The sequence below is a fragment of the Gallinula chloropus genome (genome assembly GCF_964237585.1).
Source record: "Gallinula chloropus genome assembly, chromosome: 1".
Taxonomy (NCBI): domain Eukaryota; kingdom Metazoa; phylum Chordata; class Aves; order Gruiformes; family Rallidae; genus Gallinula; species Gallinula chloropus.
The window spans coordinates 207989287-208017244 of NC_140085.1; the positions used below are offsets into that span (position 1 = coordinate 207989287).

The window sequence follows — 27958 nt, forward strand, 5'->3', positions numbered from 1 at the left end:
CTGAGCGCTAGGACCTCGGAGAATCCTTCCAGCAGCAATCAGGACTACCTTAAACCCAGCCCAATGCCTCTTCCTGCGCCACTCTGCGTGTTGGATGGAGATCCACAGTCAAGAGCTGCAGCTCAGTGCTGGAGTACAACATTTCACAGGGAGCCCTGCAGAAGCAACACCTGTTTCGAGCCAGCCAAGAAAGACACAAGCACTTGTATGTTGCTGCTTTGCTTGTGGATCGTCAAAAATCCTAAACCAGTGGACATCTGCTGAGCCTCCTGAGAATTCTGGATAATAGATTTGGACGTCAAAAGTTTTTTTTTTTTTCCTTTTTCTTTTTTCCTTTTTTTATCTTTTTTTTTTTTTTTGGATTTATCTCAGCCAACAACGTGAGATTTCCCCCCTCCCCCTTTGCAGGATTCATGCTGATGTATGCAGTCTGTTATAGAGTAAAAACAGCGCATGCCTTTCTGGAGTCAGAATCCATAAATCCTGACGTAGCCTGTGCATCTTAAAAAAAAAAAATCCCTATAACGCCTAGGTATTTAAGTTGCTATGGTCATTCTTATCTTAAACCAAATGGAGAAACTACGGATTTTTTTCTTTATTACAGTTGGATGGGCTGAAGACCGTGTTGCTTGCTAAGAGCTGGGGATATATGCATTTATATAGATATACACATCTATATGTTTATAAATATGTCAGTGTGTGAGTATAAAGTGGTGGTTTCTTAGACTAACTGGTTTGACCTTGAACCTGTACCAGTCAAAACAGAATATTACTTTTATTTATGCATTTAATGGATTGAAGAAAGAACATTTTCTCTGTAACTGCGCTAGGGAGGGGAGAGGAGTGGAATATACCTAATCTTATATCTCCTGGGTTTGGCACCATCATTATTGTTTATTCTTATTCTCTAAAAGCAGAATCTTCTGATGGCTCCCTTAGGTGAAGTTGGGAACTATTTCGGTGTGCAGGATGCAGTACCCTTTGGGAATGTGCCCGTTTTGCCGGTGGATAGTCCGGTTTTGTTAAGTGACCACCTGGGTCAGTCTGAGGCAGGTGGGCTACCCAGGGGGCCTGCGGTCACGGACTTGGACCATTTAAAGGGGATCCTCAGGCGGAGGCAGCTATACTGCAGGACTGGATTTCATTTAGAAATCTTCCCCAATGGTACTATCCAGGGAACCAGGCAAGACCACAGCAGATTTGGTAGGTATTATCGTTAACCCTTTAGTGGTCATGTGATGAAATAATGGGGCAGAACTGCGGGCGGGGGGACGGCGGGGGGTGCGAGGCGGGCGGGGAGGGGGGGTTCGTGCTGATGGCTGATCCGCCGAGGGGAGGAAAAAAAAAAATAAATAAATGGATGTGTCCGGGATTGCAGATGTACACAAGCGGCACCACCGCAGCGGAGCAGGAGCCCTCGCCGAAGTCGCCGGGTGTTTGGTAGCGATGTTTGTGTAGCCCCAAGTTCCGCTTCAGAGCGGACCCGTACTGGGAGGTGGTGGTGGCGGTGGTGGAATTTTTGCTCGGGACGTTTCTGCTGAATGATTTGATTTCGCGAGTTTAAAGGGTTTTTAATCATTAACCACTACAATTTAAAATTCGCCGAGTTTCCTGAAGGGAGTGGCTGTCGCCCTGTACGTAAATCAGCGAGGGCTTTTCTTTCGTTTTCTCTGCCGATTACCTGCCCTAGTAACTGCCTGAATTCCAAACCCAGCCTAGTTCGCTTCTCGGCGAGGATTCACCGGCAGCGCCCGCCGATCCGCACCGGGGCTCGCCGCACGCCCGAGCCCGGCCCCGCACCCCGCAGCCGGGGCGCGCTGCCCGGTGCCCGGCGCCCCGAGAAGGAGGGAGCGCAGGTGGGGTCCGTGCTCACCCGTAACCCGCCGGGAAGCCCGCACGCCAAACCCTGCCTTTTCTTTTTTTTTCCCGAGCTATGTGGCGTGTCAAGCTGGCAGCGAATTTGAAAGAGCATTCCCTGGATTTCATTTCCAGGGGACGCTATTTGTGACTCAGCAGCGAGGGCTCTGGAGGGCTCATGGCTTCGGCCGCTCTTCAGAGCCTCTGCACGCACACGCGAGTCGAGTGGGCCTGGGACTTCTTTGCTGCCAGGGAGACTGTTAAGGGCCCGGCTGATTCAATGTACCAAAGTAGCTAAAGCAGCCTGGATGGGCTGATTCTTCGGTTTGGTGGTTAGTTGGTTTTTTTTAAGGAGGGTGAGGAAAATATGCCAGGTTAGCTCGCCACGCTCCCAGCTGTTGGAAGGAGTTAACTTGTGAGTGAGCCAACCTGACAGCACTTAAATTCGGTCGTAAAAACAAAGTCCTGTGGTGATTTTTTTTTTTCTCCGTATTTTAATGCCAGATGTTGAACGATATCTAAACTGTATTTTATTGCTTTGTGAAGCTGTTTAGATAATGCCGGTGTTGTAGGAGATGATCTCCAAAGGGCGCAGAAGGGAAGGGGAGGGGGGGGAAGGGAGAGGGCTCATACTCGCATGGGCGCAGGTTTATCTTCCATCCCCCGCCAGCCGCTGCTCCCTGACACTCTCACGCTGCTTCCAGGCTCTGCCTCCCTCCCACGCCGCCCGCCCGGGTTCCCCGAGGCGGGGGGGCAGAGGGAGGGGGAAGGAGGAGGAGGAAGAGGGGAAGCGGCGCGGCCCTCCCGGGGTCGCAACATCCACGCTTGCTGGCGAAAAAAAAGTGCGGGAAGTGTTTTAGGCAGCCGCGCAGCGCGGGGAGTGTGTGTGTGGGGGGAACGGTGCATCCAGGCATTTTCCTTGTCACAGCCAGGCGCCGGGCGTAGCTGCTGAACTGCAGCCGCGGGTTTCCCCCTGCCCGCCGCGGGCACACGGAGGCGGGCGCGGTGCGGGGCCGGCGGGGGAGGCGCGGAGCGGGCCGCCAGCAGGTGTAGGGCGGCCGCGCCGCTGCGCGCACCGGCAGCCGGGGCTGCGGGGGGCCGGCACCCCGCGGGGCCCCGCCGCCGCCGCCCCCGGTGAAGGGCCGCCAGCTGTTCCCTTCGCAAGGCGGCCGTCACCACATTATTCGCGGCGTCTATTTTTAAAAATGGCTTTCCAGCCGCAGTTGTAGGAAGCTGACAATTCCGAGGGGCAGCTCTTCCAGCCCTTGCGGAGCTTTGGCTTTAAATAGATAGATTTTTTTTTTTTCCTTCTCGGTTTGATCGCCCTCTCCTCCCCGGGATGGATGTTTGCGATAACTCTTCTCCCATGGAGTACGCCGGTGATGCCCCCTGGCTCGATCTGGGGGTCGGCCAGACCGGGCACGGCAAAGCCACGGGATGCGTCGGGGCTCCCGGCTTGTCTGGGGGCGCAGAGGGGATCTTGTTGTTTTTGTATCGGTGCTGTGACATTGCTGCTGTGTTTGCCGGGAGGTCACCGAATAGCAGATGCTATTTGGCTTTTGGTAATGGTAATGTCTTGTGATGATCCTGGGAAGGTCTGCATCCCAACTCGGGAGCTGCCTGGGGGAGAACGGGCTAACTTGGTTTCCTCTGAGCGTGTGCGGGAAACCTCGCCGTGTGTGTATGTGGGGGGACGAGTCAGAAGGAAGTTTTCCTACAGGAATAAGGAGGACAAAGAGAAAACCCCGGGGGCTGCGCGTAAACTCCTCTCTGGGCTCTGCCCTGTGGGAATCCCCCTCCGCGCACAGACACACACACTCGCACACACACCTCTGGAGAGACATCAGATAAGAGTAATTCTTTTGTGATGCTATGTTGGATATGTGCCTATTGCATACAATAAACCGAGCCATATTGTGTGTCTATACTCGCCCGGTTCTGGGAGCCCTGGCATTTCGCAATTCCTGCAGCAAGATGTCCATCTCGGAGAGAAAAGCTCCCCGGGAGAGCCTCGCTCGATCCTCCCCCCCCCGTAATGCGATCTCAGGTGATCAAAGCCTTATCTCTCCTGGGTGACAAAAGAATTTTTTTTTTTTTTTTGATGCAGTCTCCTTTAGTCTAGGGCATTTGCTAGACAGTGGAGTCATTGTAAATTCAGGAACTCTGTAACAGCGGAGAGGCGTGCCCCTGTGCGTCAGCACAAGTACTGCATGCACAGCATTAAAAAAATAGGAGCATGCAGGAAAAGGAAAAAAAAAAAAGCTTGTCAGCAGGTGACCTCCGCTCCCCGGGACCTGCTGCTACAAGGAACCGCTGCGTTCATCATCTGCGGGAGCCGCGCAGCAGCCCGCCCTCCCGCCTCTCCACCTCGCCCTGCCTGCTCCGGCTCCTGGGCTGGCGAGGCGGGTTCAGCGCCGGGGAGGGCGCGGGGGGTGGCTCCAGGCGGGGGATGTCGGGGGTGGCGGTGGTGGTGGTGGATGGGGGGTTGTGATGAGCCGTTCCTTCTGCTGCCGGGCGTGAGGGGCTGAGGCCGCCCCCCGCCCCGTGCTGTCTCCGGGGAGAGCCGGCAGACCGGGGCAGGGGGCGGGGTATGATGCATGCGGAGGGCTCTGGCCCCCGGGAGTAGAAATTGAGGACCGGGTTTGAGGGGGGAGGGATGGGCCCTGCGCAGCCCCCGCAGTCTTCCCCGCTATTGAGCGTCGCAGAGGGGAGGGGACGCGGGGGGGCGGCGGAGGGGGCGGCACACTGGCCTGTAAAAGCCTAAAACTGAAGCAAGGCCCTGCTGCCTCCTGGGGGGCCGTGGCTGTCTGCGCTCCAGTCTCTTAATTGGCATCATGTGGGGGAGCGGGCGGAGCGGTGACAGCTGCGACAGGCGGGACGCATCCCGGCGGAGCGCTCTGCTCAGCCGAGCGCCGCAGCCCCGGCCGGCGGGCGGGAGGCGTCGGGGACGGGGGGACGCCGGGGAAGCCCCTGCCCTCGCCCCCATCACCGGGCTGGCCTCCCGGCAGCTTCTTAGCCCTTAGGGGAAGGGCTCTGCTTTCCTCTTCCCCTCTGCTCCTCCCGGGTGAATGGCTGCTCGCTAAATACACGGCAGCAGGGCTCCGGTGTCTGCGCTCTGCCTGCGCGTCCTCGGCCGCTTCCCTTCCCTCTGCTTCCCCTGGAAGTCGCACAAAGAAGTGGCTGGCAGAGATGCTTGTTTGTCGTACTCGTTGTCGTCGATGGCACGTTAGGGTGCTAAGTGGAAGTTAAACTGCTTCAACCCAGGAGTACAAAGAGAGCCTATATATAGCCAAAGACAAAAATGTGCACAGGGCGGAACAGGAACGACAAAAAGATCTGTAGTTGCAGAGATGCTCATTGCTTCCAGCCAAGGCAAACGCTTCTGAAGGTCTGACAGCTAAGCTAGATGAAAGTTAAAATTTCACCCTGCGTGAACGACCCACCTCCCCTCTCCTGTGAGCCTGGCAGGAGAGCAGGGCTGGCCTTCACAGTCAGGCTGGTGTCCTGCTGCCATTCAGCTCGGTCAAAATGAGATCACATGGAAGAAGGGCTGATGAGGGCATGTAAAGGAATAACTTTCCCCAAAACTTTCTTCCTAACCTCTTTGTGGATGAGTCGGTCTTTGCCTTGAAGTGCTTTCACTAAAGAAAATGTTCAGTATCTGAAAGGAAGATATTCAGCATCCCATGTGCTGAGGCAGTTTTCTCCTCTCTCCTTTTTTCCCCTTCCCCATTTTTAGCTATAAAGAGGGCTCTAGCTTTTAAATGCTGTAGCTGTCCCGATTTTGGTTTGGTCCAGCCTCACTCTGAAGAATAACATATATTTTAATATCTGGTTCAGATCCTAAGCACTATCTGTATATTATAAAATTTATACAGCGAAAATACTCACAGGAGTGTTGGGCCAAATCATGCAACCCTTAAACTGGCAAGACTTGCGTAAGACTGCATACTTGGCCCCAGATAATCTTTTGAGGGACTTAACAGCATGGCACATAGAACTTGCTGTGAATAGGCTTTTGAATATTTCAAATGATCAAGTCTCTATTCTGATCTCAAATATGTGGATGCACTTTGCCAAGTACCTTAAATTCATCTTCTGCCCTTACAATAGGATGTGACAGTGCTTTTTTGTTCTTTTGATACACTAAGCAGTATGCACCCAAATATTTGAAATGAGGACAGCAATTAAAGTCTACATTTATACCTATGAGAGAGATGCCAGACCAACTAACCTAGCTGTAGTACAGTATATTACAGACTAAGCATAAGATTGCTTGGTATTTTTAATGTATCATGTAATGTGATAGTTTGGTAAAAGCTTTACAGAAGAAGCCTTAGTAAGAAATCTGAAAGTATTTCATGCCCAGATATAATGGGAACGTTTAAATTGTTTCAATGGGTCGATTGTGTCTGAGATACCACCTATACCAGATAAACAGCTTGCTACCACTTTTTATTACTTAAAAAAAAAGTATCCATAATCACAAAATATTTCCTCCCAGTGTTTTCGATTTGTGCTTATGTAGAGAATAATTTAAGATACCCAGGCCTTAAAACAGGGTTATCAAAACAATAAGACTATGGTGTTTGTAGTACTGAATAATATATAAGGTAATGATCAATAATCCCTTACAGGGAATACATTTCATCTTTACATTAGCTAGGCTATAAATTTTCCCTATTGGCTTCAACTTATGCTGTGTTAGATTTATGTGATTCATGCCTGTTATTGATTAGTGCTGAACTATTTTGTGGGAGATGCCAAATTAATTGTTGAAAAAATCCATGGAAGTGCTTTTTTATTGGCCACGTGAGGCACCACACATACTATGCTGTTGTTTTATTATTCCATGTAAATATAGTTTCCAATAAGCTTTAAAAATACTTACGTAGTGCTCTTTAGACACGAAAATTCACAAAATATATTGAAAATCCTACTCTGTGCTTCATTCTGTGGCTCAGAGAGCAGCATAACACAGCAGTGTGCTTCTGAGCGTTGCTGGGTGACTCCTGTGAGTTCATTACCGTCTTACACAAACGCTCCCAAATAGGCAGCAATTTCCATTTGTTTCCACAAGACTTCTTTCTAGGTTTATGCAAGGGTTGGCCGGTAGCATCCTCCTCACTGAAGGAGGTAAGCAATTTGCAGGGAAGGCTGCCAAACAAAACCAACCAACCCCAAACCCTCAGAACCAGATGAGCTGATAGTTGATGCAGGCACTCGCTGTACCATGCACGCTGATGCTGAACTTGGGAGGGTTGCAAGAAGCAGTGCTGCTCTGCAAAATGGTCTTACCTCCAGTGCTCAAATGCCTGTGTGAGCTTGCTGTGAGTGCACAGGAAGACTTAATCATTTATACACTACTACTTAGTTTTAGAGTGCTTTTAATTTTCAAATTTGAGGTGAGTGAAAACCAACACGCCAGAAAGATGGTTAATACGTAGACAGAAATGTGTGAGACTCTGGACTATAGTAAAGATTTTAATTTCTCAAGCTCCTGGAAGATCATAGTGTGAATAAATCTTTCCGCATATTCCTGATTCATTGATGCCTGGAAGTAGATCTTTTGGTTCCATGTATAACATTGTTTTCATCTTACAATCCTGATTCTAATGTATTTTTTTTTTCCAGAATTTATTTTGCAAGACCAATTTCATAGGTTCTTTAGTACTGCTAACTTTGGCAATCTAAAAAATCGGGGGTGTTAATATTTGTTAATGTTTTTGTGCAAAACAGGATATGGCTGAGCTTTAGATTTGTGTTTAGAAACTACAAGAAAGGTCAAGAATAATCTTTTAATTTGCTATGTTAATGCTGTCTGCAATGCATAATTCTAGCAGAGACTCAAAGGACTTCCCTGTCCATGTATTGTACTCTAAGATATACCCATTTGTTCCTCATCTTCCTCCAAACAACTCTGAAAATGGGAAAACGCCCTTGAAAATAACTGCTTGTTGCTCAGGGATCAGTCACATCTAAAGAAAAATATAATCTTCCAATGGAAACAACATGTACATTGTTTTTTCCTGCTTTTTATAGGTATACTGGAATTTATCAGTATAGCAGTGGGCTTGGTCAGCATCCGAGGAGTCGACAGTGGACTCTACCTTGGAATGAATGAGAAAGGGGAACTGTACGGCTCGGTAAGTTCCCGCTGGCCTTGGGCAGTCGCGGTCCTTACGTCTTGTGGGAAAAATACTTGCTAGCTCCTACAAGCCCCTTTTGCACCAGGTGCTGTACAAGCACTGGTTTTGCCCTAAAAGTCTAATTTGAAACAAGACCATGTGGGTGGTATAAAAAAAATACGGTAGAGGGAAAAGGTGACATAATCAGGAATAATGTGGATGGACAATGATTTAGATACAAGCAATGGAGACTGATGGCCAGAGCTGGTCACAGAAGGCTGAAGGATGTGCTGTAAGATTTATATATGTGTCTTTTCAGTAGAGACCTAAACTGAGATGAAGTCGCTGCTTTCCGTGCGTAGGCAGAGAGCTTTCTAGGAATTGATAAAAGAAAGTAGAGGGGGAGGTAAAGGGTGGTAGTACGTGCATGAGAAGATGAGAAATAGTATCAGAATGGAAAGCAGGGGGCTTGGTGGTCTTGTCCTGAAAGTTCAGTTGATGCTCCTTGAGCGATGGCAGCAGGAGTGAGTAACAGGTGTGAGGGAGGAGTACAATTTGGTATTTCAGATGTGGGAGCTAATGGGTGACTATTCTTGGCAACATGGGCTGCTTTGCAGCAGATAAGTGTGTGTGTGTGTGTGTGTGTGTGCGCGCGCTTGTGACCTGAGTCGTACCTGGGAGTATTTGAGATATCCAACGTACACAGGGGTTCACACTCTGGGTAGACCGTGGACAAGGGGAATCTGAAATTGAGCAGGTAGCTTCCCAAATAGTAGAATTAAAACTCTTCTAGCAGTGAAATGTCCACCTCCAAAGTTGACAAAGACTAGAAAAGCAGTTGTGTTTGAGGAAGAGGGTGACAGGAAGGGTAAGCAAATGTCTTAAGTGAGGGGAAGCTGTGTATTCGCTGGCCTTCATTAGAGGCATGAAGTGCAGTGGTTGACCGATGGTGTAAATGTTGCAAAGAGAGATGCTCCAAAGAGTTGCAGTGATAGAATGTGGCTTTGGGTGTATCTGAAGATACCTGTGTCAATGGAAGTAACTGTAACTGGGAAAAGGGTGGGGAGGAGCTCAGAGGGACAGCAGTGAAAGCGGGAGGAAACATAAGATGGTGATGAATAGACATGTGAAAACAGGAGTAAGCAGGAAGTCCAGCTTCCCTATAAATGATTCATGGAGTGTGAGGAAGTAAGACCAGGAAGGTCTAGCAGAAATGGTTTTATGGAGGTGTCCATATTTACTGATCCCTTCCTAGTAATGTTTTGTGAGAGAGAGTGAATGTAGAGAGGGGAAGGGGACTGTCTTCTGAGCAAAGAGGAGGAAGCTAGAAGGTACAGATCATGTGTATGTGGAAGGCAGAAAAAGAGGTGGTAGAGTGAGGGATAAGGCTGGGATGGAGAATGTGTGGGCATGGGAGAAGGGCAGATGAAGAAATGGTGAGAACCAATGTGTGAGAAAGGCCAAAGGAAAGGGATTTGTCATAAATGGCAATGTGGAAGACAAAGAGGTTGGAAGGATGGAGAGGAAGACAGGAAGGGAATGGATGCAATGACAAATGTAAACAAGTTGCCTGTGATGAGTAAGTTGTCATAAGTCACAATCCTTGTGCAGCTGATGGATAGGATAAAGAACTGGGAAGTCATGAGTACCTTTATGGTTCAGTTAGGCAGCAAAAAGGCAGAACAACAACTGTAATATGAATCAATAATGTTGATAACCATCAGTAAGAGCAATCGTTTAAACAGGTAAACATAGTGAATCAGCTACCCCATGCTTCAGATACTCAGAAAATGTGGTCATTAATAGAGCTTAAATACATAGACTTTGGGAAGAAAATGTTACCTTGCTTTTCTGTGCATTTGCTACGTGTTTGACTGTCAGTGAATTACTCAAAACATTCTTGGCTGGAGAAATATGCACGAGAAATTCTTTGTAAATTACTAAGCTCACTGCGTTAATGAAATAGTTGTTCCATGAACAGCAGTTCTATAAGAGGCTGCTTTCCTCAGGGCTTGTGTCTCACAGTCTAAGACATGGGTCTCCCTGACCTTCTGTTCCTGCAGTAACACAAATTCACCAGCCTTTTGAGCTTCTTGCATGGTAAAAGAGATGGTTTTAGCTGGCGAGGCTCACTGGATTGTCAGTTTGCAGGATTACATAGCTCACCACTCCCAAGTGGGAAGTGCAGATGATTTCTCTTCTTTACCCTGCCTCTGATTAGTCGCAAAACTGATAGGAACTTAATTTTCTCAAAGACCTTTGCCTCCTGATTGAAACTAGTTGAAAAGCTAAGGAAGGACAGATGGATGTACAATATAATTGGATAACCTCTTTTCCCTAAGAAATGACGCTAAAAATCTGAAGCCATTCATAATGGAGAACTGGCAATCTGTAGGGCCAGAATGCAAAGTTCAGGTTAAAATCTGATGGATGATATGGCTTATTATCAGCCTCCAGAGATGGGACATACTAAAGAGTGATGGTAATTGAATTACATCGCTTCCAATGAAATATAACCTCTAATGGCTACTCAGTGTGATGATGCTTTAAAGCCTTGTCAACACTAGCAATCCTAGTGCCTATATTTCAGCAACTGTCAGCTCTCATAGAAACACTGAGATAAGCAGGTCTCAGAACAGATTTTTGTGTGGAATTGGCTGGACATTTTTAAGTGACAGTGTTTGGCTTTTGGTTTTGGTGCAGAGAAAAAAAAAAGCAATTAACTGAAAATGAAGTTCTCTGATGGGAATAAATGTTGCAGTTTGAACCAGAAGCAAGGCATGATCCAGCACAGAATTATCTTTCTGGTGGGAGAGATCAGTTTAAATGGAATTAATTTTGAGACTGATACGTAATAGGCTGAAGTTCAGGATTTTCACCAGACTCAAGCTGAGTGGTCGCTTGAGTTGAACCGTTCTGTAGCACCAGCAAGTTGTCCTTGTGCTGCCTGTGCTGGGAAGTGGGTCCCTCTGTCTTGGTTTCTTCACTGAGGGCCACAAATAACACCAGCTTTGCTGTGGAGCTGGTATGCTTGTGAGGCTGTGAACATGTTTTCTGGGGCAGGAAAACTGTTTCCTATGCACAACAGAATAGCAACCTAAGAAATAACAGTATTGTAATAGCAACCTAAGAAATGTGTCTAGGTTTGGAACCCTCAACACAAGAAGGACATGGACCTGTTGGAGTGTGTCTAGAGGAGAACCACAAAAATGATCAAAGGGCTGGAACACCTCCCCTACAAAGACAGGCTGAGAGAGTCGAGTTTGTTCAGCCTGGAGAAGAGAAGACTCCAGGGAGACCTTTTAGTGGCCTTCCAGTACCTGAAAGGTACCTGTAAGAAAGCTGGGGAAGAACTGTTCACGAGGGCATGTAGCAGTAGGATGAGGGTTCATGGTTTTAAACTCAGAAAGGAGAGATTTAAACTGAATATCAGTGAAAGAGTTCTTCAGTATGAGGGTGGTAGATCACAGAATCACAGAATTCATTGGAACAGTTTTCCCAGGGAGCTAGTGGAGGCCCCATCCCTGGAGATACTCAAGGTCAGGCTTGATGGGGCTCTCAGCAACCTGATCTGATGAAGATGTCCCTGCTTACTGCATGGGGGTTGGACTAGATGACCTTTAAAGGTCCCTTCCAACCTTACACATTCTGTGATTCTGTGAAATACCTGGTCCTGCTCTGTATCTGCATTGTGGATCTAAACACTGTGTTTCTGCAAGCATTCAGTACTGCAGTACTTCACACTGTTGGAATAGATGCTCTGTGTCTGTGACACTATATTCAAATTATGGCATGAAAAATATATTAGGTGTGAATGAAATCAGTGACCTAAAAGACTTCTACCCTTCTAGATTTGTGTTTGAAACATTTGGCACAGGAATACTTTTCCCAGCATATTTGTGGTGCCACTGGAGATGGGACATATGGTGAAGCAGAGCAGCCAGGATGGGTGATCGCTGCCAATTTGCATGAAAGGCAACAGCAAAGGCAGTTTCAGTGTATCTTGATCCAGACATGTTCCTCTTGGCCTTCTCAAAGTGCTGCTTTCCTCTTAGATGAGCTGCCTTACAAACTCTTCCCAACTTGCCACTGTTAGAGGGGGCAGTTCCTACTGCATCTTCTTGTTCATCTTCACTGTGACTCTCATGCTCTCAGGCAGCACTGTGTTACAGAGGCTGGCTGTTTTCAAGTTCCTCTTCACCCCATGGGTTTAGCCAGGGAAAGCTGAAGATATATGCTATGGGGTATTGCAGAGAAGCCAGCAGTAGCTATATAGTGATGACTTGGAGATTGGTTAGTGGCAGCAGCTTTCCCTCCCTCTGGACCTGTTCCTGCTCTCCCTTTACCTTGCCTTCCCCTTGCAGCCTGCAGCTATGACTCATCATGTTTCACAACAGCTACTGTGCTTGTCACTGGAGAGGAGGAAAAAACTACAGATAGGACCCAGTTGTTAAGACCAGACACAGAGACCTTTTTCCTTCCTGAGTGCCAGCTGGGTCTTGCCAACACCTCTGGTAAGATTGTTAGCAAATATCTTAGCTGTGCTCCTTGGTGTGGTGCCACAGAGCAAGGGAGGTCTTTCTGATCAATTCCACAACTTTCATGGGCTGTGCCCACCCTGATGCTGCCTTTGCATCGTTGCCCTTGGGAATATAAACAGTTGGCACCCACATGGCAAGCAGTGATGAGCACCCACACCACAGAGGTACCATCGCTTGCACTGTAGGCTGTCCTCTGAGGCATTCCTGAGCTACCTGGAGCACAGCAGGATCACAGGACGCCCTTGCCTCTGCTGCCCTCCTGTCCTGGGCTCTCCTGCAGTAGAGAGCCATGGTACATCCCATTGCTGGCATGCCTGACACACTAGTCTCCCAGGGACATGGACCTGCCCTAGTCCTCAGACTAGATACATGGAAGAAATGTTTTATGATGAGGGTGGTGAAACACTGAACAGGTCACCTAGAGAGGTTGTAGGTGCCCCAACCCTGGAAATATTCAAGGTATGGTTGGACAGGGCCTTCAGCAACCTGATTTAGTTGAAGAAGTCCCTTCTCATTGCAGGGGGGTGGGACTAGATGACCTTTAAAGGGCTCTTCCAACACAGACTGTTCTAAGAGTGTATGAAATGCTCATGTCTCCATTGCTCCTTGTGTCGTTAGCAGGTGGCAAAAGGCAGGATGCTCAGGAGGAAAATTGGGAGTTGGAGGAGCTACAAGGAGAGCTGTGATGGGGGGAGAAGGAAGGTGGGAGAGGAGCTGGTGGAGTTGTTGAGGAAGAAGGAGAGCATAGGGAGAGAGAGAGAGGGAGAGGCTTTATGTGCCCACAGAGAAGCTGGGACAGAGATGAAGAATCCAGATCTGGAGCCAGGGAGGGAGGCTCCTCACCTCTGAGTTTTAGACTTACAGGGTGTGTGCAGCAAAGTGAGCTTTAGGATTGTTTGTAACAGGCTAATAAATGGCTGTCCTTCAGGAAAAAAAAAAACAAACCCTAAAAACTTGTTTCTCCCAATGTATTTAGGAGACTAAACCTGCCTTTTACTCCTAAAACTAGTGGGGAGAGGGTGCAGGAGGAGATAGGGAGTACTGTCCTTGAAGGAACATATTTTCCCAGTAAGTGTGCGGGGAGGTGACGATATGCCTCTTTATTGTCCCAGCAGGGCTGCACCTGCAGTGTTTTGTTTGGGTGCCCACAGTCCTGGAGGGACTATGCAGCTACAAAGACCGGTGAACAGAAGGGGTTTTTCTGACCAAAAAATGGGCAATTTTTCATATTTTACTGAAAATTGCTTGGTATAGGTAAGGATTTGTTTTGCTGCATTCTAAAAATACCTTTTATGTTGCCGTGCAAATAAGGGAAGGGAATTGTTCAGCCCTTCAAATGGTAGGTCAAGGTGCACGGAAACAACGTGAAGAAAAAAACAGGTTGAAGGTGCATGTTGGGAACAGCATTTGGGCCAAGTATATGGTCACTGCAGATATCTTAGAATAGGATAGGTAAATAATTTGCCCTGGGGTATCATTCATGCTTTCCTGTTGGTGTTAAACGCCTCCAATCTAAAGCCTTTCTGTATTCTTCAGGTTGAGGGTGGGGTTTTTTTTTCTTTTGTTTTAAAAATAATCTGGATTATGTGTCTATCAGTGTACACACAGGTGCCTGTGGCTGAGGTGAGCCTCAAAGCAGGACAGTTGCAGAGCACAACAACTTTTGGAGTGGGAATTAAATGCAGCTTCCCTGGGTGAAAGTGCAGACTTCTAGGCTGAAAGCAATCCAGTCCCAGGAAGGATAATGGCCACGGCAGCAGCAGGTTTAACACCCTTTTGCTTGTGTGTAAAATAATACAGGGCCTTTTGGTAAATGGTGCGAGTGGTGGGGAAGCAGAGGGCGGGTCCTGGGGCAGATGGGTTGCAAGGAGTGGTCAGGCTTTCCACAGGAGCAGCACTGCTCAGGAAAACTGGCCACTCCTGTGATGGAAAACCCAATGGTGGCTGTTAGCAGTAACAGCCACTCATGTCTTCCTGAGTTTATCCACTTTAAGCAGCACAGTGGTAAGAAGCGGGGCTGTAGCTAATTGGAAAGGGCAAACTTTGGGATCTGATGAAGACAAGTTCAAAAAGGTGCTCATGGCTCTGAATGTGAAGGAAACTCGAAATTCTGTCAGAGGAGCAGAAATCTTGTGGAAACAGTATCCCCGCAGGGGTGAAGCTGCTGGGAAGGATTTGGAGATGAACAGGTTGTGGGCGCTTGGCAGACGGTCTGTGAGGAATAGGAGAAAGGCAGGTTGCAGAAAAACACATGTTTTAGAGGTGTAGAAGCAAGGGGATAGAATGGAAATAGCTGCAATAAAGCTGGACTGGGGCCCTGAAGTGTATACTGAAATATGAGGCAAAAACTTTAAGCTTTATAAATGAGAAGGGAACAGGAGTCTCTACAAACACGGTTTATTCAGGTGGGAGTGTAAATGCAATGTAGTGTGAATGTGGCTGCTCACCGGGCCAGCCGGTATCTCTGGCAGACTCCTTGGGGTGGTAACAGGGGGCTGGGGGGTTCCCATGGTGTGATGAACAAAGGGAGCAGGGGCAGCTGACACCACTGTGACAAGAAGTGGTTATTTTCCCTCCATCCAACCATCCGTCCCCTCCCTTTTGCTGGCACAAGCGTTTCTGTTGCTGCCTGGTGAATTGAAGCGAGGAAGTGGAAAACAGTCTGGCCAAGCAGAAGGGCTGTGTTCAGCAGCAGTGGTCCCTTCCCAGGGTGATGCAAAGGTGGGAGCAAGCCCAGGTGAGGCAGGGTTTGGTTCTCTTTGAGGTAATGCAGCTCGACCATTTGTGGACCTCTGGCTTTTGTTTGGTGGGGGCAGGACCTCAGAAGCTGGAGGCTTTCAGTCTGACTCGGGTTGTGGGAACACGCCTTTAAATGAAGGAGTAGAGGAGAACCTGGAAGAACGTGCAGGATGAATTTACTGAAGCTGGATAAATAGTTTCAGGCAAGCCCAGTATTTTAGTTTTGGTTGGAATAGCTTTTTCTAGAAATGGGAAATACGGTTGTGCTAATCTGCAGGGCTGTGTCAGGTATGACCCATGGAAGAGAACATTTGCCACAGCGGGTATAAGGGGTGTAAGTAGGAGACCTGCATGATAGATGGTGAAAAAAACCTGAAGACAGCAATGGGGAGTGTTGAAAAGTACTAGACTGAAGTGAAGCTATTAGTGGAGTTTTTATGGTTTGGTTTTAGTCCCTTTTTTTTAAAAAAAAAATTATTAGGGACATTAAACATGTCATAAAAAAGCAGTTGTTTGTGTGCTGTTGGAATTGTTGCAAAGCTGGGAAGTATTTTCAGCACAGAAGGCAGCCTCACAGAATGAACTTGGTGACCTAAAGTGCCCAAAATGTTTACACATGGGGCTCAGGGAGAGCTCTGTCTATGCCACTGCGTGCAGCACTGGTAGGATTCAGTCCAAATGCAAAGTGCAGTTGGTCACTTGTGTTGAAGAAGATGAATTGAAAACAAAACAGGTGCAGAAAGGGCTTACTGAGATGATCAGAGGGATAAAAAGACTATCAAATGATAAAGTCTAAAGATCTTGGCTTATTTAGCCTGCAGAATGGAAACTGAGAGGGTCCTTGAAATAGAGGACGAGAATGAGTTGTTTTGAGTGGCTCACCAGAAAGCTTAGGCTGGATAAGAGGAAGTAAGATTTTGAGCTGGGCTCAGGAATTTTTGTATGGAGGTGGGAGATGAAGCACAAATGCTTCCTCTTGGTAGGAAACAGCTTTGTAATTGTGGACTTTTACTTGGTGGAAGGCATAGGCCTGAGAGAAGCCCTGAAACTTTAGTTACTTGCAGAGGTTTGTCTACAACCTCATCTACTTCACCTTTGCAGATAGCATCTCTCTGAATTGGGATGGACAGCCTCACTGAAAGCTGGGTGCTGCTAAATGGTGCTCCTCACAGGTACCACCGTTGGGGATGGGAGCAGAAACTGCAACCCACTCAGCAAGGTATGAAGGACTCTGTAGGGAAAAAAGGTCTTGTGAGATGTGGGTACTTGTGTAGGAAGAATTGATAGGTGATTCCATAGTCTTAACAGCGTTGATATGGGAGAAAGCTCTGCAAGAAACTGCAGCTTTTTTGGTTCTTAAGGCTTCAGTCTTTTTTTTAAAATCAGAATTTCACGGATTATAACACCTGTCACCAAAGGGGGAAGCCTGCTAATAGTGACCTGCAAGTCAGATACTACACTTTTCCTCAGGTCTTTGATTTTCCTCAGAGTTCTTCATGCTTGCTAGGTCTGAGGATAATTTTCTGTGAGAGAAAATCCTCAGTGATCTCCTCACCTTGGCCTGTGCTGAGCTCGGATTCTCACTGTGTGCCTGGGACTGGAAAGTATATTAGAGTATCTCCTGCATAAATCATATACAAGTGTGTAAATAACACTAAGCTTTGATAAAGCAAGATCCTACTCGAGCTTTAATTTAATGATTTCCTTTCCCTTAATGAGAGATGTCCAGAATTTTGTATTTGTACAAAACCAGGAGATTAGAGGTGCTGCTTGAGGAGGTGGCCAAGGTGATCTAGCACCTTGCAGAAAGGGCAGCACTGGTTGCCTGACTCTGCTGCGTGCTTCTGCTTTCTTCCTTGCTCCGGCACCAGCACTCACCTGACTTGTCAGAAGGCTAATTTGAACTGGCTCGTTGACTGTTTGGGCAAGCACTAGCACTCAGTGGGGGAATCAGATGCAGAGTGTGATGGGAGAGGAGTTGAGTGCTGTGCTGTCAACAGCAGGTAGTTGTTGAGGTGCCATAACTCCAGCACAAACTCTAATCCTGCCCAGCGAGCAAGTGTGGGGCATGTTCAGTTTGCCTGTCTTCAGATTCATTTCTTTGCAGTTGTGTAGCTCCTCAGCTGTTGCAGCCCTGAACATTTCTGGAGCTAGCCATGTTAGCAGTACAGAGGTGTGAAAAAGTTCATTGCCTTCAGTTGATGCGAGAATACTGTGTTGAAGTGACATGCTAAAAGAGCATCATCAGCAGTGACATACTGAGATATGCTTGGGGATTATTCGCTGCATCAGATAAAGATCTGATGTGCTCTGTTTCTGGCTCAGGAGCCAGTGGGATGTGAATGTGGCACTCTTTCACACTTTACCATTCATCATTTTCAAAGGCAGAGTAGGAAAAAGTCTGCCCTGTGGGGACTTCATTAGGGATTTTTGTCTAGGTTGATATTTGCTTTGCAGTTTGCATGTGCTCAGGCTGATTTGGTGGTGCGCAGCGATGCAGTTCAATTGTGTCACATTCAAAAAGCTTGTTACAGTGCAAACACCTCCCCCTCCCCTTTATAAAGCCCTTTGGTTTCTTTTTAATTCCTTTTATAAAGACAGACCTCTGCCGTTACTTTTGATTTGAAGATCAGGTTTTCTATTTGTGTCCCACGGCTGCTGCTGAGGAAAATCTTGGCTTCTGGTGCGGATGCCGCATGCTTTTGAGGTCTGTCCCAGGCTGTGAATCTTTAATCTGCTAAACTTTACTCTTCATATTTAACTCAATTATGGAAGCAACTGTGACTCAGGAGAAATTTTGACTTCATTCTATTAAGGCTGAAATGCCATTGACTTCAATGGATTCAGAGTTGGACCTGCTCCTGTAAAACCACCAATTAATTTTACGGTTGTGTCAGCAGACCCCAATCAAGATAAGAGCTCTACTGTATTCATCATTTTAAAAAGCTAAATCTAGACAGGGTTCCTGCCTGTGAGAGTCTGCAATCTCAAGTCTTTTAATGTGTAAGTGTTTATTGCTTTTCCATAGCAAGGGGAATTTTGGCCTGCTGATGCCTCTGTTAGGACAGTATCTCATGTATGATCTGGACTCAGAACAGGAAACTTACTGGGGAAGACATCAGGAAAGTCCTTTGAGTCATTTTAGAATATAATAATGTTATAATGTTTAAACAAAATCATGAATTTGATTTTTTTAAAAAAATTTATACTTTAACAACCTGAATTCTTTGGAAGGTCCATGTGCTGCTGCTGGTACGTGGTAGATCAACTGCCTGGTCTCTGAGCTCTTCAATCACCAGTTCTGTTGAAGTTGTTATTATATAGCTTTCTTTTTCTTTTTTCTTTTTCTTTTTTCCCCAGGCAGATTGACAACTTCTTTCATCAAAGCTGAAATTAACTGTGTGGCTAAAGTTTGACCCATTGAAAGACAGGTCCGCTGTTGTGTGCGTGTGTGTGAGGAGTAGGGGACTCACAGAGGAGCAGAGCTCCTCCTCCTTTGGGAAAGGCTGGATCAGCTTAGAACTTAAGTTAGGGCTTAGCAGCACTAAAGATGTATGAGAATTTTCTGAGAAATCTTAGGGAAATCTTTTTGTCCTGCTCAGAAAGTGAAATACTAAAATCTGAGTATGTAGATCCATGACTTTATGGTGGGATTGCCTCTGGGGAAAGGAATGGGGGAAGTGTCCAAAGAGGCATCTCTGGAGAGACCACTTAGGAGAAATGTTTGCTAATGGAGGAGCACTGCTGGCTAAAAGGGTAAATGTTACATCTTTTCTTCAGCAGCAGCTCTTTGAAATGCTGGCCTTCCTCTGTGGCCAAGAAAGGTGGGGAAGTCAAAGGCCTCACTTTTAAACAACTTAAGCTGAATATTTGATTGAGTCCTGCTGCATAAAGATCTTAGAGTACCAGCCCTGTGCCATACTGCCTACACTGTAGTTTTAAAATATCTCTGGCAAACTTATGTTTTCCAAGACTCCAGTAGATATTTGGCCTTTCACGGGGGAGGACTGAATCTTTCCAAAATGTGATGGCCTGTGATGCTTTCTTTGATGACCCCCATCCACAGAATGACAATGTGGTCAGTCATGTCCCTGTCCTCTGAGCTACCTAGTAGTTAGCTTTGCATGAAATCAATAACAAAATAGAGACAGGCTTTTCTTCATCAATCCTTGACCAAACCATCTTGCTGAACAAATAAGCCACGAAGTACATTTTTATCTCTATATAAGTATTATAATCCTCATAGCAAAGTATTTTATGAAGGGACCTCAGCGTTGTGCTTTTTTTGTGATGACACCTTGTAGCTGAGGGATAAGGTGCTTCCCTAAGGATGGATAAATCCAGTTTGGGGTACTTGCTGAGTGTAGAGACTGATGAAGAACAAGTACTTTTTATCACCCACTTCACAGTGCCTTTCAGCGTGTGAGTTTAGCTGTGTCTGCAAATGAGGGCTATCTGTCCTCCAACCCATCATTCTGTGCTCAGAGAACCACAAAACAAAGTCAAAGATACTGACAAAATACTCTGATGATATACTCCATCTTAGTTGTATGTAAGGAAAGTATGTTTTATTTAAAAATCTCTATTCAGCTAAAAGCCTAACAAGTATTTCAGGCTAAAGAGTGTGCGTAAAGCTGCAGGCTAACAGCCCTGGGTTGACATACACATTGCCTTTTGATAGAAGAGAATTTGTGGCGTGGGGAGCTGGAGTAGGTCAAGTTACAGCTTTCAGTAAATCTGAGCGTGCTTGAAATGGTTCTTTTAGTGTCTTAAAATATTTGTTGCCTTTTTATCATTGCAAGCCTGATCCAAGTTCCATTTAAGCTGATGGGAACTTTTCTCCTGTCTTCTTTAAAAATTGGCTCCGGCCCCTGTATCAGGTTGCATACCACCTTGCTTTCTGGTTCTTGGAAGGGTTCAGCCAAGCGTTAGGAATTAGATGCTTAGATAACATTGACTGCAGCTCTTGATTGTGCCAGGGAAATCAAAAATAAAATAGAGGTCAGAAGTGTGACTAGTAGATGGCACAGTGTGGGCCTGTTGGTGTGGAAGGGAGAGGAACATGCCTGGTTGGTTGGTTGTGTGTTTAAGAGTTGACTTAGTCCTGGTCCTGCTCCACTATAGCATGGAGAAGGAAGCACTTCAGCTTCCCAGAGAAATGGTGCTGTGACAGCTTATGTGGCCTGGGTCTGGTCCCTGGAGTTTGTCATCACTTCCAACAGCAGCATGAACAGACCCTGGGTGTTTAGGTGAAAATGAGTTTTCGTCTAATGCACTTGGCTGGGCAGATCTAAATCAAACCTTTATGGACATAAGCATGGCTGCTTGTAGGCAGCCTGTGCTGGCAGATGCGAACTCAGGCACAGTGGGGTTGCTCTTCATATAATGATTTCGTGTCCAGGGAGGGCATGCCTAAAGCTTGACAGATGCTGCAAACTTGAAATCTCAAATGAGTGGATATGAATAAACCCAAGAGCTGTGGATTTGGCAGTGGCAAAAATGGATGGAGGCCTAATTGGCACCTCATCCTCCTGCAGCTCATGTCAGGAGAGCTCAGTAAACAACCCTGAGATAGCGTAGTGCTGGATCCCGGTCTGGTCCCTCCAGAGGAGGTTCATGATGGTGTGGAGAGCAAGTGAGCAGGAAAAGAAGGGCAATGGGGCACAGGGAAGAAGCAATGAAATCCCTGCTGTACTGACAGTTGCTTAGGATTTTCTGGTTGGTGCTAGAAGCTCTGTCTTTTCACCCTCATTGGGATGTGGAAGCACTACAGTGTTTGTATCTGTGTACCCACTGTGGCTTTTGATGCTAACACACCCAAGGGGGACCAGGTTCTGCTGGGTCTTGGGTACTTTATTGTATTGTAAAGATATTAATCTTTAGGAACTGTCATAACAGCTCTGGGGCAGCAACACAGAACACTCACAGCACTTTTTTTTTCTAAGTGGGGATTTATGTGTAATAAAAACTTTATACAAATTTCCTAGAAGTTTAGGAAGAGAAGCTGACATGAACACTCCATCTCCATGAAAGTACAGGGTGACCCTCAGGGTAGGGGGAAAGCAGTTGCCTAATTATGGTTTTGCCAGGACATCTTTCCTAATTTGCCTAATCTTATAAGAAGGGCCATGGAATATGAAATGCATGTGAGTGGCAGCATGGGTGCCTGGCTATTTGCTTGTTCTCTCTTCTGGCCCTGCAGGGTTTCCTGCTGTCTTTCTGACGTGCTTGTGGAGAAATACTGACACTAGTCAGCTAGTCCTTTTGGCAGACTATTTTTTTTTCTCCTTCCTTTTTTTTTCTGTATTTTGTCAAATTATTAAACAAAGCATTCAGAAAAAAAACCCAAACCACCACTGCCTGAAAAAAGTGTTCAAAGAAAACCCTGTGACATGTGCCCAGTCAGGTCTCCATGTGCAGGGCACGGCTCACACTGCTGCCTGCCTCGGGAAGCGGTGTTGCTCTCACTCCAGTTCTTGGCTTCTCGTTGTGGCTGGAGGTTGTCTGCCCAGCCAGAGGCTAACAGGCTTAGCACGGAAGATCAGACAGCACCACAGCAAATGCTAAACTACACCTTTATTTATGACAACTCTGGATGAGTGTTAATTATTAGCTGAATGTCCTGTGTTCTAGAGGCTGTTTGCATTGCTGCATGGGAAGGGCTGGCTGCATGTAAGATGTGTGTGCTCGTAGGCTGAACAGCAGAGAAAAACACCTTGGAAGAGAATAGGAGGGGGGTTGTTTTGTTTTTCTTCACAACATACCCAGGTTTTATTAATGTCATACAGCCATAATAAGGGATTTGCATGAACTCATTTAGGAGACAGTATTTAAATATGACTTTATTAAGACGGGGTGGATTAACGTGGTGATAAGGTGCAGCAGGTATGTAGGAAATGCTGACTACATTAGGTGTACTTCTTGTGAATAGTTGTTTGGACTTCTGGATTAGGTGTTTTCTTGTGAAGTGTCTACTGAATGAGTGTGGCTATTTGCAAAAGGGAAAACTATTAATGTCACGGGACAGTTTGCTAGACGTGAAATGTGTTTGTTGTGGTTTAAAGAATGATGGCCTGGAGAGGTTGCCTTTTGCCAGGTTACAAAGTAAATTGGAGTTTTAGCTCTAAAGTTCCTGAAAGAAAAGTAATACTGAAAAGAGAAAAAAGAATATGGATGAATTTTATATGAAGCCCTGTATTGTGCTTTCAACTATTAAGCAGCATAACTGTCTAAGCATTCTTTAGAGTCTTGTAACCATTCTCTGGGCAGTGTATATGAGTTGTGTGTACTTCCACTTATTTCCAATTAGCTGCTTCCCAGGGATATCTAATTTTAAACAAGCTGGCAAATCTTTTATCCCGATGACTATAACTATCTGCTTTATTAATTTACAATTTCACTTTTAATCCATCCACCTGGAAACAGGATAATGTAATAATTTTTTTTCTACCTGTTTAGATGGTGGAGAATGTAGGAAGGGAAAGGGATTCTGGGCTCTCTAACAATGCTTGGGCATTAGCAGACTCGTGAATAAAATCTTACTCTGGTTTCCACCCTTGTGATATGTGCATCTTTGCACCGTTCAGTTATTTGAATGTTCCAAGTTAAATAAGAGGTTAAAAAACCCCAAGCAGGTAAAGCATGGAAATGTGGGAAAATGAGAATCAGTCGCTTTGTAGTGGAGTACTCTATGAACAGTCTTCATAGAAAACATGTGGTATGTGGTGCAACATCTGATTTATATAATTTTGAGGTCACCTCCTTATTTGGCCCCTGAATTAAATGATTTGATCAAGGCAAGCAGCCTCCCTCTTCACAGGAATGCAGGTTACTTTCCATACCTGTTCCAGCTGAGTATGTTTGGTAATTGTGTCAGCCTCCCACAAAGACGTCTCCTGATGTTCGGTGCAAAATGATAGAGAAGTCAGCTGCTAGAACAAAAGTATGCAAAAATTTCTTTATTCCAGGGCTAAGTCTTGCTTTTCAACTGTGCATGCAGGGACTTTCTAAAAGTCATAGCCAGAAGGGGAAATGCAAACCGCTTGCGATCAGGAAACACCATCTTCTTCCCATACTGGGAGTTGGCTTTCAGAAAGACTTTCCCATCCTAAGCTGGTGAGGTAAGAGGTGCTTGTTAGCAGGATGGACCAGCCTCACCCCTGTATTATGCTCATTTCTGGCTTGAATAAAGACATGTGCACTCAAAACATGAATGTAAGCCAGCGTGAAGCAGTGTTCTGGTAGTATGTGGTTTAGTGGTGGACTTGGCAGGGCTAGGTTAGAGGTTGGACTAGATGATCTTAAAGATCTTTCCCAACCTAAATGATTCTGTAAGTCTACACAAATGACTGTCCTCATGGATATTGGTTTCTGTCAGTCTTGATACTAGATGTTTCATTAACTTAAAGATCTCCCAGGGCATGGGAAGAAGAGTAAGCTGGGATTTTGGTTCCCACGTTATTTACAGGACCTGATCCAAAGTCACCGACACTGATTTTACTCCAGTCATCTCTGACTACAAACAGAATTTCTAGGTGTCCTAGAAGGAAACGGTTGGATGGATTTATAAAGAAATGACGTCACTTCTCTGACAGTGTGATTGTGGCTGTTCCTACGTATCTGAACCTGCATCCTGATTGCCCTGTCCCGTTCATGTTGAAGTATTTTGCCCACTGCCTATACAGGAATTCCTGAGAATTTTGATGAAGGACAAAAGAGATGTAGCTGTGTTTTAAGAAGGTGAAAAGTAAAAAGCAGGATAAGCTTGTGAAATAAAGATTGAATTTGTAGGCTTGAAATCCATTGAATTTATCTCAGGGCAACGCAAACCCCCTTATTCAAGGTCTGCTAGTTAAGTGTACCACAGCACTGTCATGATCCATCAAACCTGCCAGATAAAGAGAGGCTATTTTAAAATTTCTCCTTCAGGGCACGGGGAAGTACTGTTCTCACAAAGATAGAAATTTATGATGATGCTAAAAAAAAATGCAGATGAAGTGAATAATTAATAAATTCAAGACAGGACTGAAATATCTTCCTAAAATGCTGCTATTTTTAGCAGGGAGTGTTTCTGCAGTGCTTGTCATGTGATCCTATTGCCTTTGGAGAGCAGGGAAACAATTTGAATTAGTTTCTCTTTCCCCACGGACCTGCGGGCCCGGCATATAATACCCCTTAGCATCTGCTTCTGCCTTAAAGCAAATGAAATGATTTTAAACTCCCTGCTAAATAAAATGCTAACGAAAGCTGTACTTAAAGACAATCCTTATAGCAGCTAAATAGGTTTTTTAATAATATTTTGTACACTGAGGCTGTAGGAGGGGACTACAGCAGTGTGTGTAACTTGCTGCTGCAGTTTCTAGCTGTGGAAGGACAGAAGGAACGGTCAATGGGAGGCTGCAGGATCTGGTCTGTATATAAGGATTTAGCATAAACAGTGTTGTGCTGCTTTCATTTCCCTCTTTCCCCCATAGCCAGTGTGGAGTGTCACTGTGTTTGAGCTGCTTCACATGCTAAAAACGCTGTAGTTGGAAACGCCTCCAAAATAAATCGTTGCCTGCAGCTGGTCTGCACGTGTGCTCACGGTTCCACACATGCTGCTCACTGGGACCTGTGGGGAGGGAGGTGTCCTAGTCAAAGCACAGGAGAGGATGAGAGGGATGGGACTGACACCTTCTTCTCCTCCACAACAGGCTGCTCCTGTGACTGTGCAAACCACAGCGACTCAGGTCCACACAGGGACATGGCCACTGCTGTAGTGAATACTCAAGTGTTTAAAGTCCCACACCAGTCCTGTAGTGGATTTCTCCTTCCAGAGGGCTTAAGACAAGGACAAGGGGCAGTGAGTTTCAGGACAAGGGGTAATGGCTTCAAGTTGGAGCACAGGAAGTTCCGCACCAACATGCGGAAGAACTTTTTCACAGTGAGGGTGCCAGAGCCCTGGGACAGGCTGCTCAGGGAGGTGGTGGAGTCTCCCGCACTGGAGATATTCAAGACCCATCTGGACACCTACCTGTGTGATATGTCCTAGGGAGCTGCTTTGGCAGGGGGGGTTGGACTTGATGATCTCTCAAGGTCCCTTCCGACCCCTACAATTCTGTGAAGAGGTTCCCAGTGCCCATCAGAGGGAAAGTCAGAAACTGTTTGCTTGCCTTTTGGAATTGCCACAGGTCAAATGTAGAAGAAACCTCCAAATCCCCAATCTTCATGCACTGAGCAAAGTGTGTACTGTACAGCCCAGTACACACTTTGTAGTGGTGCCAGAGGGGTGCTACCTTGTTCTCCCCATGTGCGCAGGGGCTGCTGTCCCCACATGGGGTGGTTCCTGGATGAGTCCTGTAAGGTACATAGTGCTCCATGGACTTGACTGGGACCCTGGTCCTTAACTTAAGTGAGCTGCAGCGCTCTGCCCTGGGAGCAGTGTGCTTCCCATGCAAAGCAGCAACAGAATAGCTGTGCTGAAGCATGTTGCTTTGGGAAAGCTAAGTCCAGAGCAGAACAGGTGGCCTTAAAAGTGCTGTAGCCCTAGGACAAGGCACAAGCTTTGGTGATGATGGGTTTTGGATTAAGCCATGGATGGTAGTTTCTTGGGGAGCACTAGAACTTGAGCTGTGGCTCCTTGGTTGTATTTGAGGCACACATTTACAGCTTAGGTGATGTAAATGCTTTGCTGCATCTAGAGCTTGGTCACCATTTTCCCTTCTCTGGGTATCTATCTTAAAGGGCTGTTTCAATATTTAATGTTTTTAAGAGATCTGCACAGAAATCTGCATTGTGTGGAGGTCTGGAATAAGTTGATCCTCAGCTGGAGTTTGGTAAATGAGAGTTCTATTCAGTGAGAAATGTTACGAAAATATGTATTAAAGGAAAGGTTGGATGAGGTACTTAGGGACATGATTTAGTAAGTAATATAGGTGGGTAGGGGGACGGTGGACTAGATGATCTTGGAGGTCTTTTCCAACCTTAATGATCCTATGATTCTAATATTATCATGAACGTATCTTTTGTGCCAGCTGAAAAGACTGTTTCCAGGCTTATTCTTCCCAATTTTCACCAGCTCTCCCATGCTAGATCTCACCACCTTTTTTCCAGTCTTCTTGTTCAGTCACTTGTGTGAGTCCTTCCTAAAATGAATCCAGTTGTCAAGTGGTTGTATTTTCAGCAAACCCCATCTGTTTAGACCAAAAGGATGCAGAGGGGTACATACAGAGTGAAGAAGCTGATGAACTGGAAGGACTGGAAGTCTGTGGCAAGGGGATCTGATGAATGGCTGATGTCTTCAGTGTGTCCTGTCAGTAGGACAAGGCATGAAGATAACCCAAGTAAAGCAAGCCTGGAGGAGTTTCCTCACCTAACTTCATCTAGGACATGAGGCTCGCTTGGGTTGTAGTTCTGTGATACAAATAATAAACCAAATGAAAAGTAGCAAGTTACATCTTTTTGAATTAAAGCAATGCACCGAGTTCTCCCTGAAGTGAAAGGATATAGAGATTTTAAGGCCCTAGACTGTATGGCAGCCCTGTGACCCAGTTCTACTTTTCTTTATCTCTGTCCATCCAAGTGCCTGCACTCACGGTTGAAACAATTAGTTATACGGGTCTGGTAATGCCTTGGGAGCTGCTCAGAAATGATCAGAAATTAAAATACCCGTTTCCAGTTTAGTTGTTGCTGGTTTGAGTTGTGCACCTGAGGCTTTTTTGCTTCACGGAATAATCCACCCGTGTGACTGCCTAAATGCAATACCCAGCAATGAAGCTTTACTTAGCCAAAAGCAGGAGTATTGAAATGGATCATTTTGTGAACTGAGCAGGGAGGTACCGACTCCAAGCTGTGAAAATAGCGATTCTTCTGAAAATAGCTAATTTTTGTGCCTGTCCATCTCCTTACTGCTTTTTCTTTTCTTTCCATAGGAAAAATTAACCCAGGAGTGTGTTTTCAGAGAGCAGTTTGAAGAAAACTGGTATAACACATATTCATCAAATCTATATAAACACGTGGACACTGGAAGACGATACTACGTTGCGTTAAATAAAGATGGGACTCCAAGAGAAGGGACTAGGACTAAACGGCATCAAAAATTTACACATTTTTTACCTAGACCAGTGGACCCTGAGAAAGTACCGGAACTATATAAGGATATTTTAAGCCAAAGTTGACAAAGACAATTCCTTCACTTGAGCCCTTAAAAAGTAACCACTATAAAGGTTTCATGCGGTGGGTTCTTATTGATTAGCTGTGTCATCACATCAGCTCCACTGTTGCCAAACTTTGTCGCATGCATAATGTATGATGGAGGCTTGGATGGAACATGCTGATTTTGTTCTGCACTTAAAGGTTTGTCCTCCTGGAGGAGAGCCTATGCCCACTCGCTTGATTTAGTACGAGAGGGAGCGCGAGAGAGTGAGTGCGAGAGAGAAAGGGAGAGGATGAATGGGAGTGAGAGCGCGAGAGAGAGGAGCCAAGGGGAGGAGGAGGAGGAGGAGGAGGAGGAGGAAGGCCTGATGCATGCTGGGGAATAGACACGCTTTTAAATTTTTGATCAGTTGTACTTCGTCATATATCAGCATAGCTGCCATACTTCGATTCATCAGGATTTTTGGCTGGTGGCCTGCTCAAGTGTACGCTGCATTTACAAAGGCATGGAGGGTGCAGTCTTACTTAAACAAGAGACTTTTCAGTTAATCGCTCTCTGGG

At 46.0% G+C, this 27958-nt stretch overlaps 1 protein-coding gene across 2 annotated transcripts; it reads left to right on the forward strand.

Annotated features, from left to right (window-relative positions):
• On the forward strand, window positions 1-27420 carry FGF9 (fibroblast growth factor 9; the record flags this gene model as incomplete). 2 transcript variants are annotated; one of them, XM_084279143.1, is made up of 4 exons in its annotated part: window positions 1-205; window positions 940-1203; window positions 7900-8003; window positions 27175-27420. In XM_084279143.1, the coding sequence occupies 4 exons, from the start codon at window positions 64-66 to the stop codon at window positions 27418-27420; spliced, it is 756 nt and encodes a 251-aa protein (XP_084135269.1). The 2 variants fall into 2 exon arrangements, with proteins under 2 accessions (XP_084135269.1, XP_084135270.1); XM_084279144.1 differs by lacking the exon at window positions 1-205 and adding an exon at window positions 678-699.
• Window positions 27421-27958: the final 538 nt, after the last annotated feature.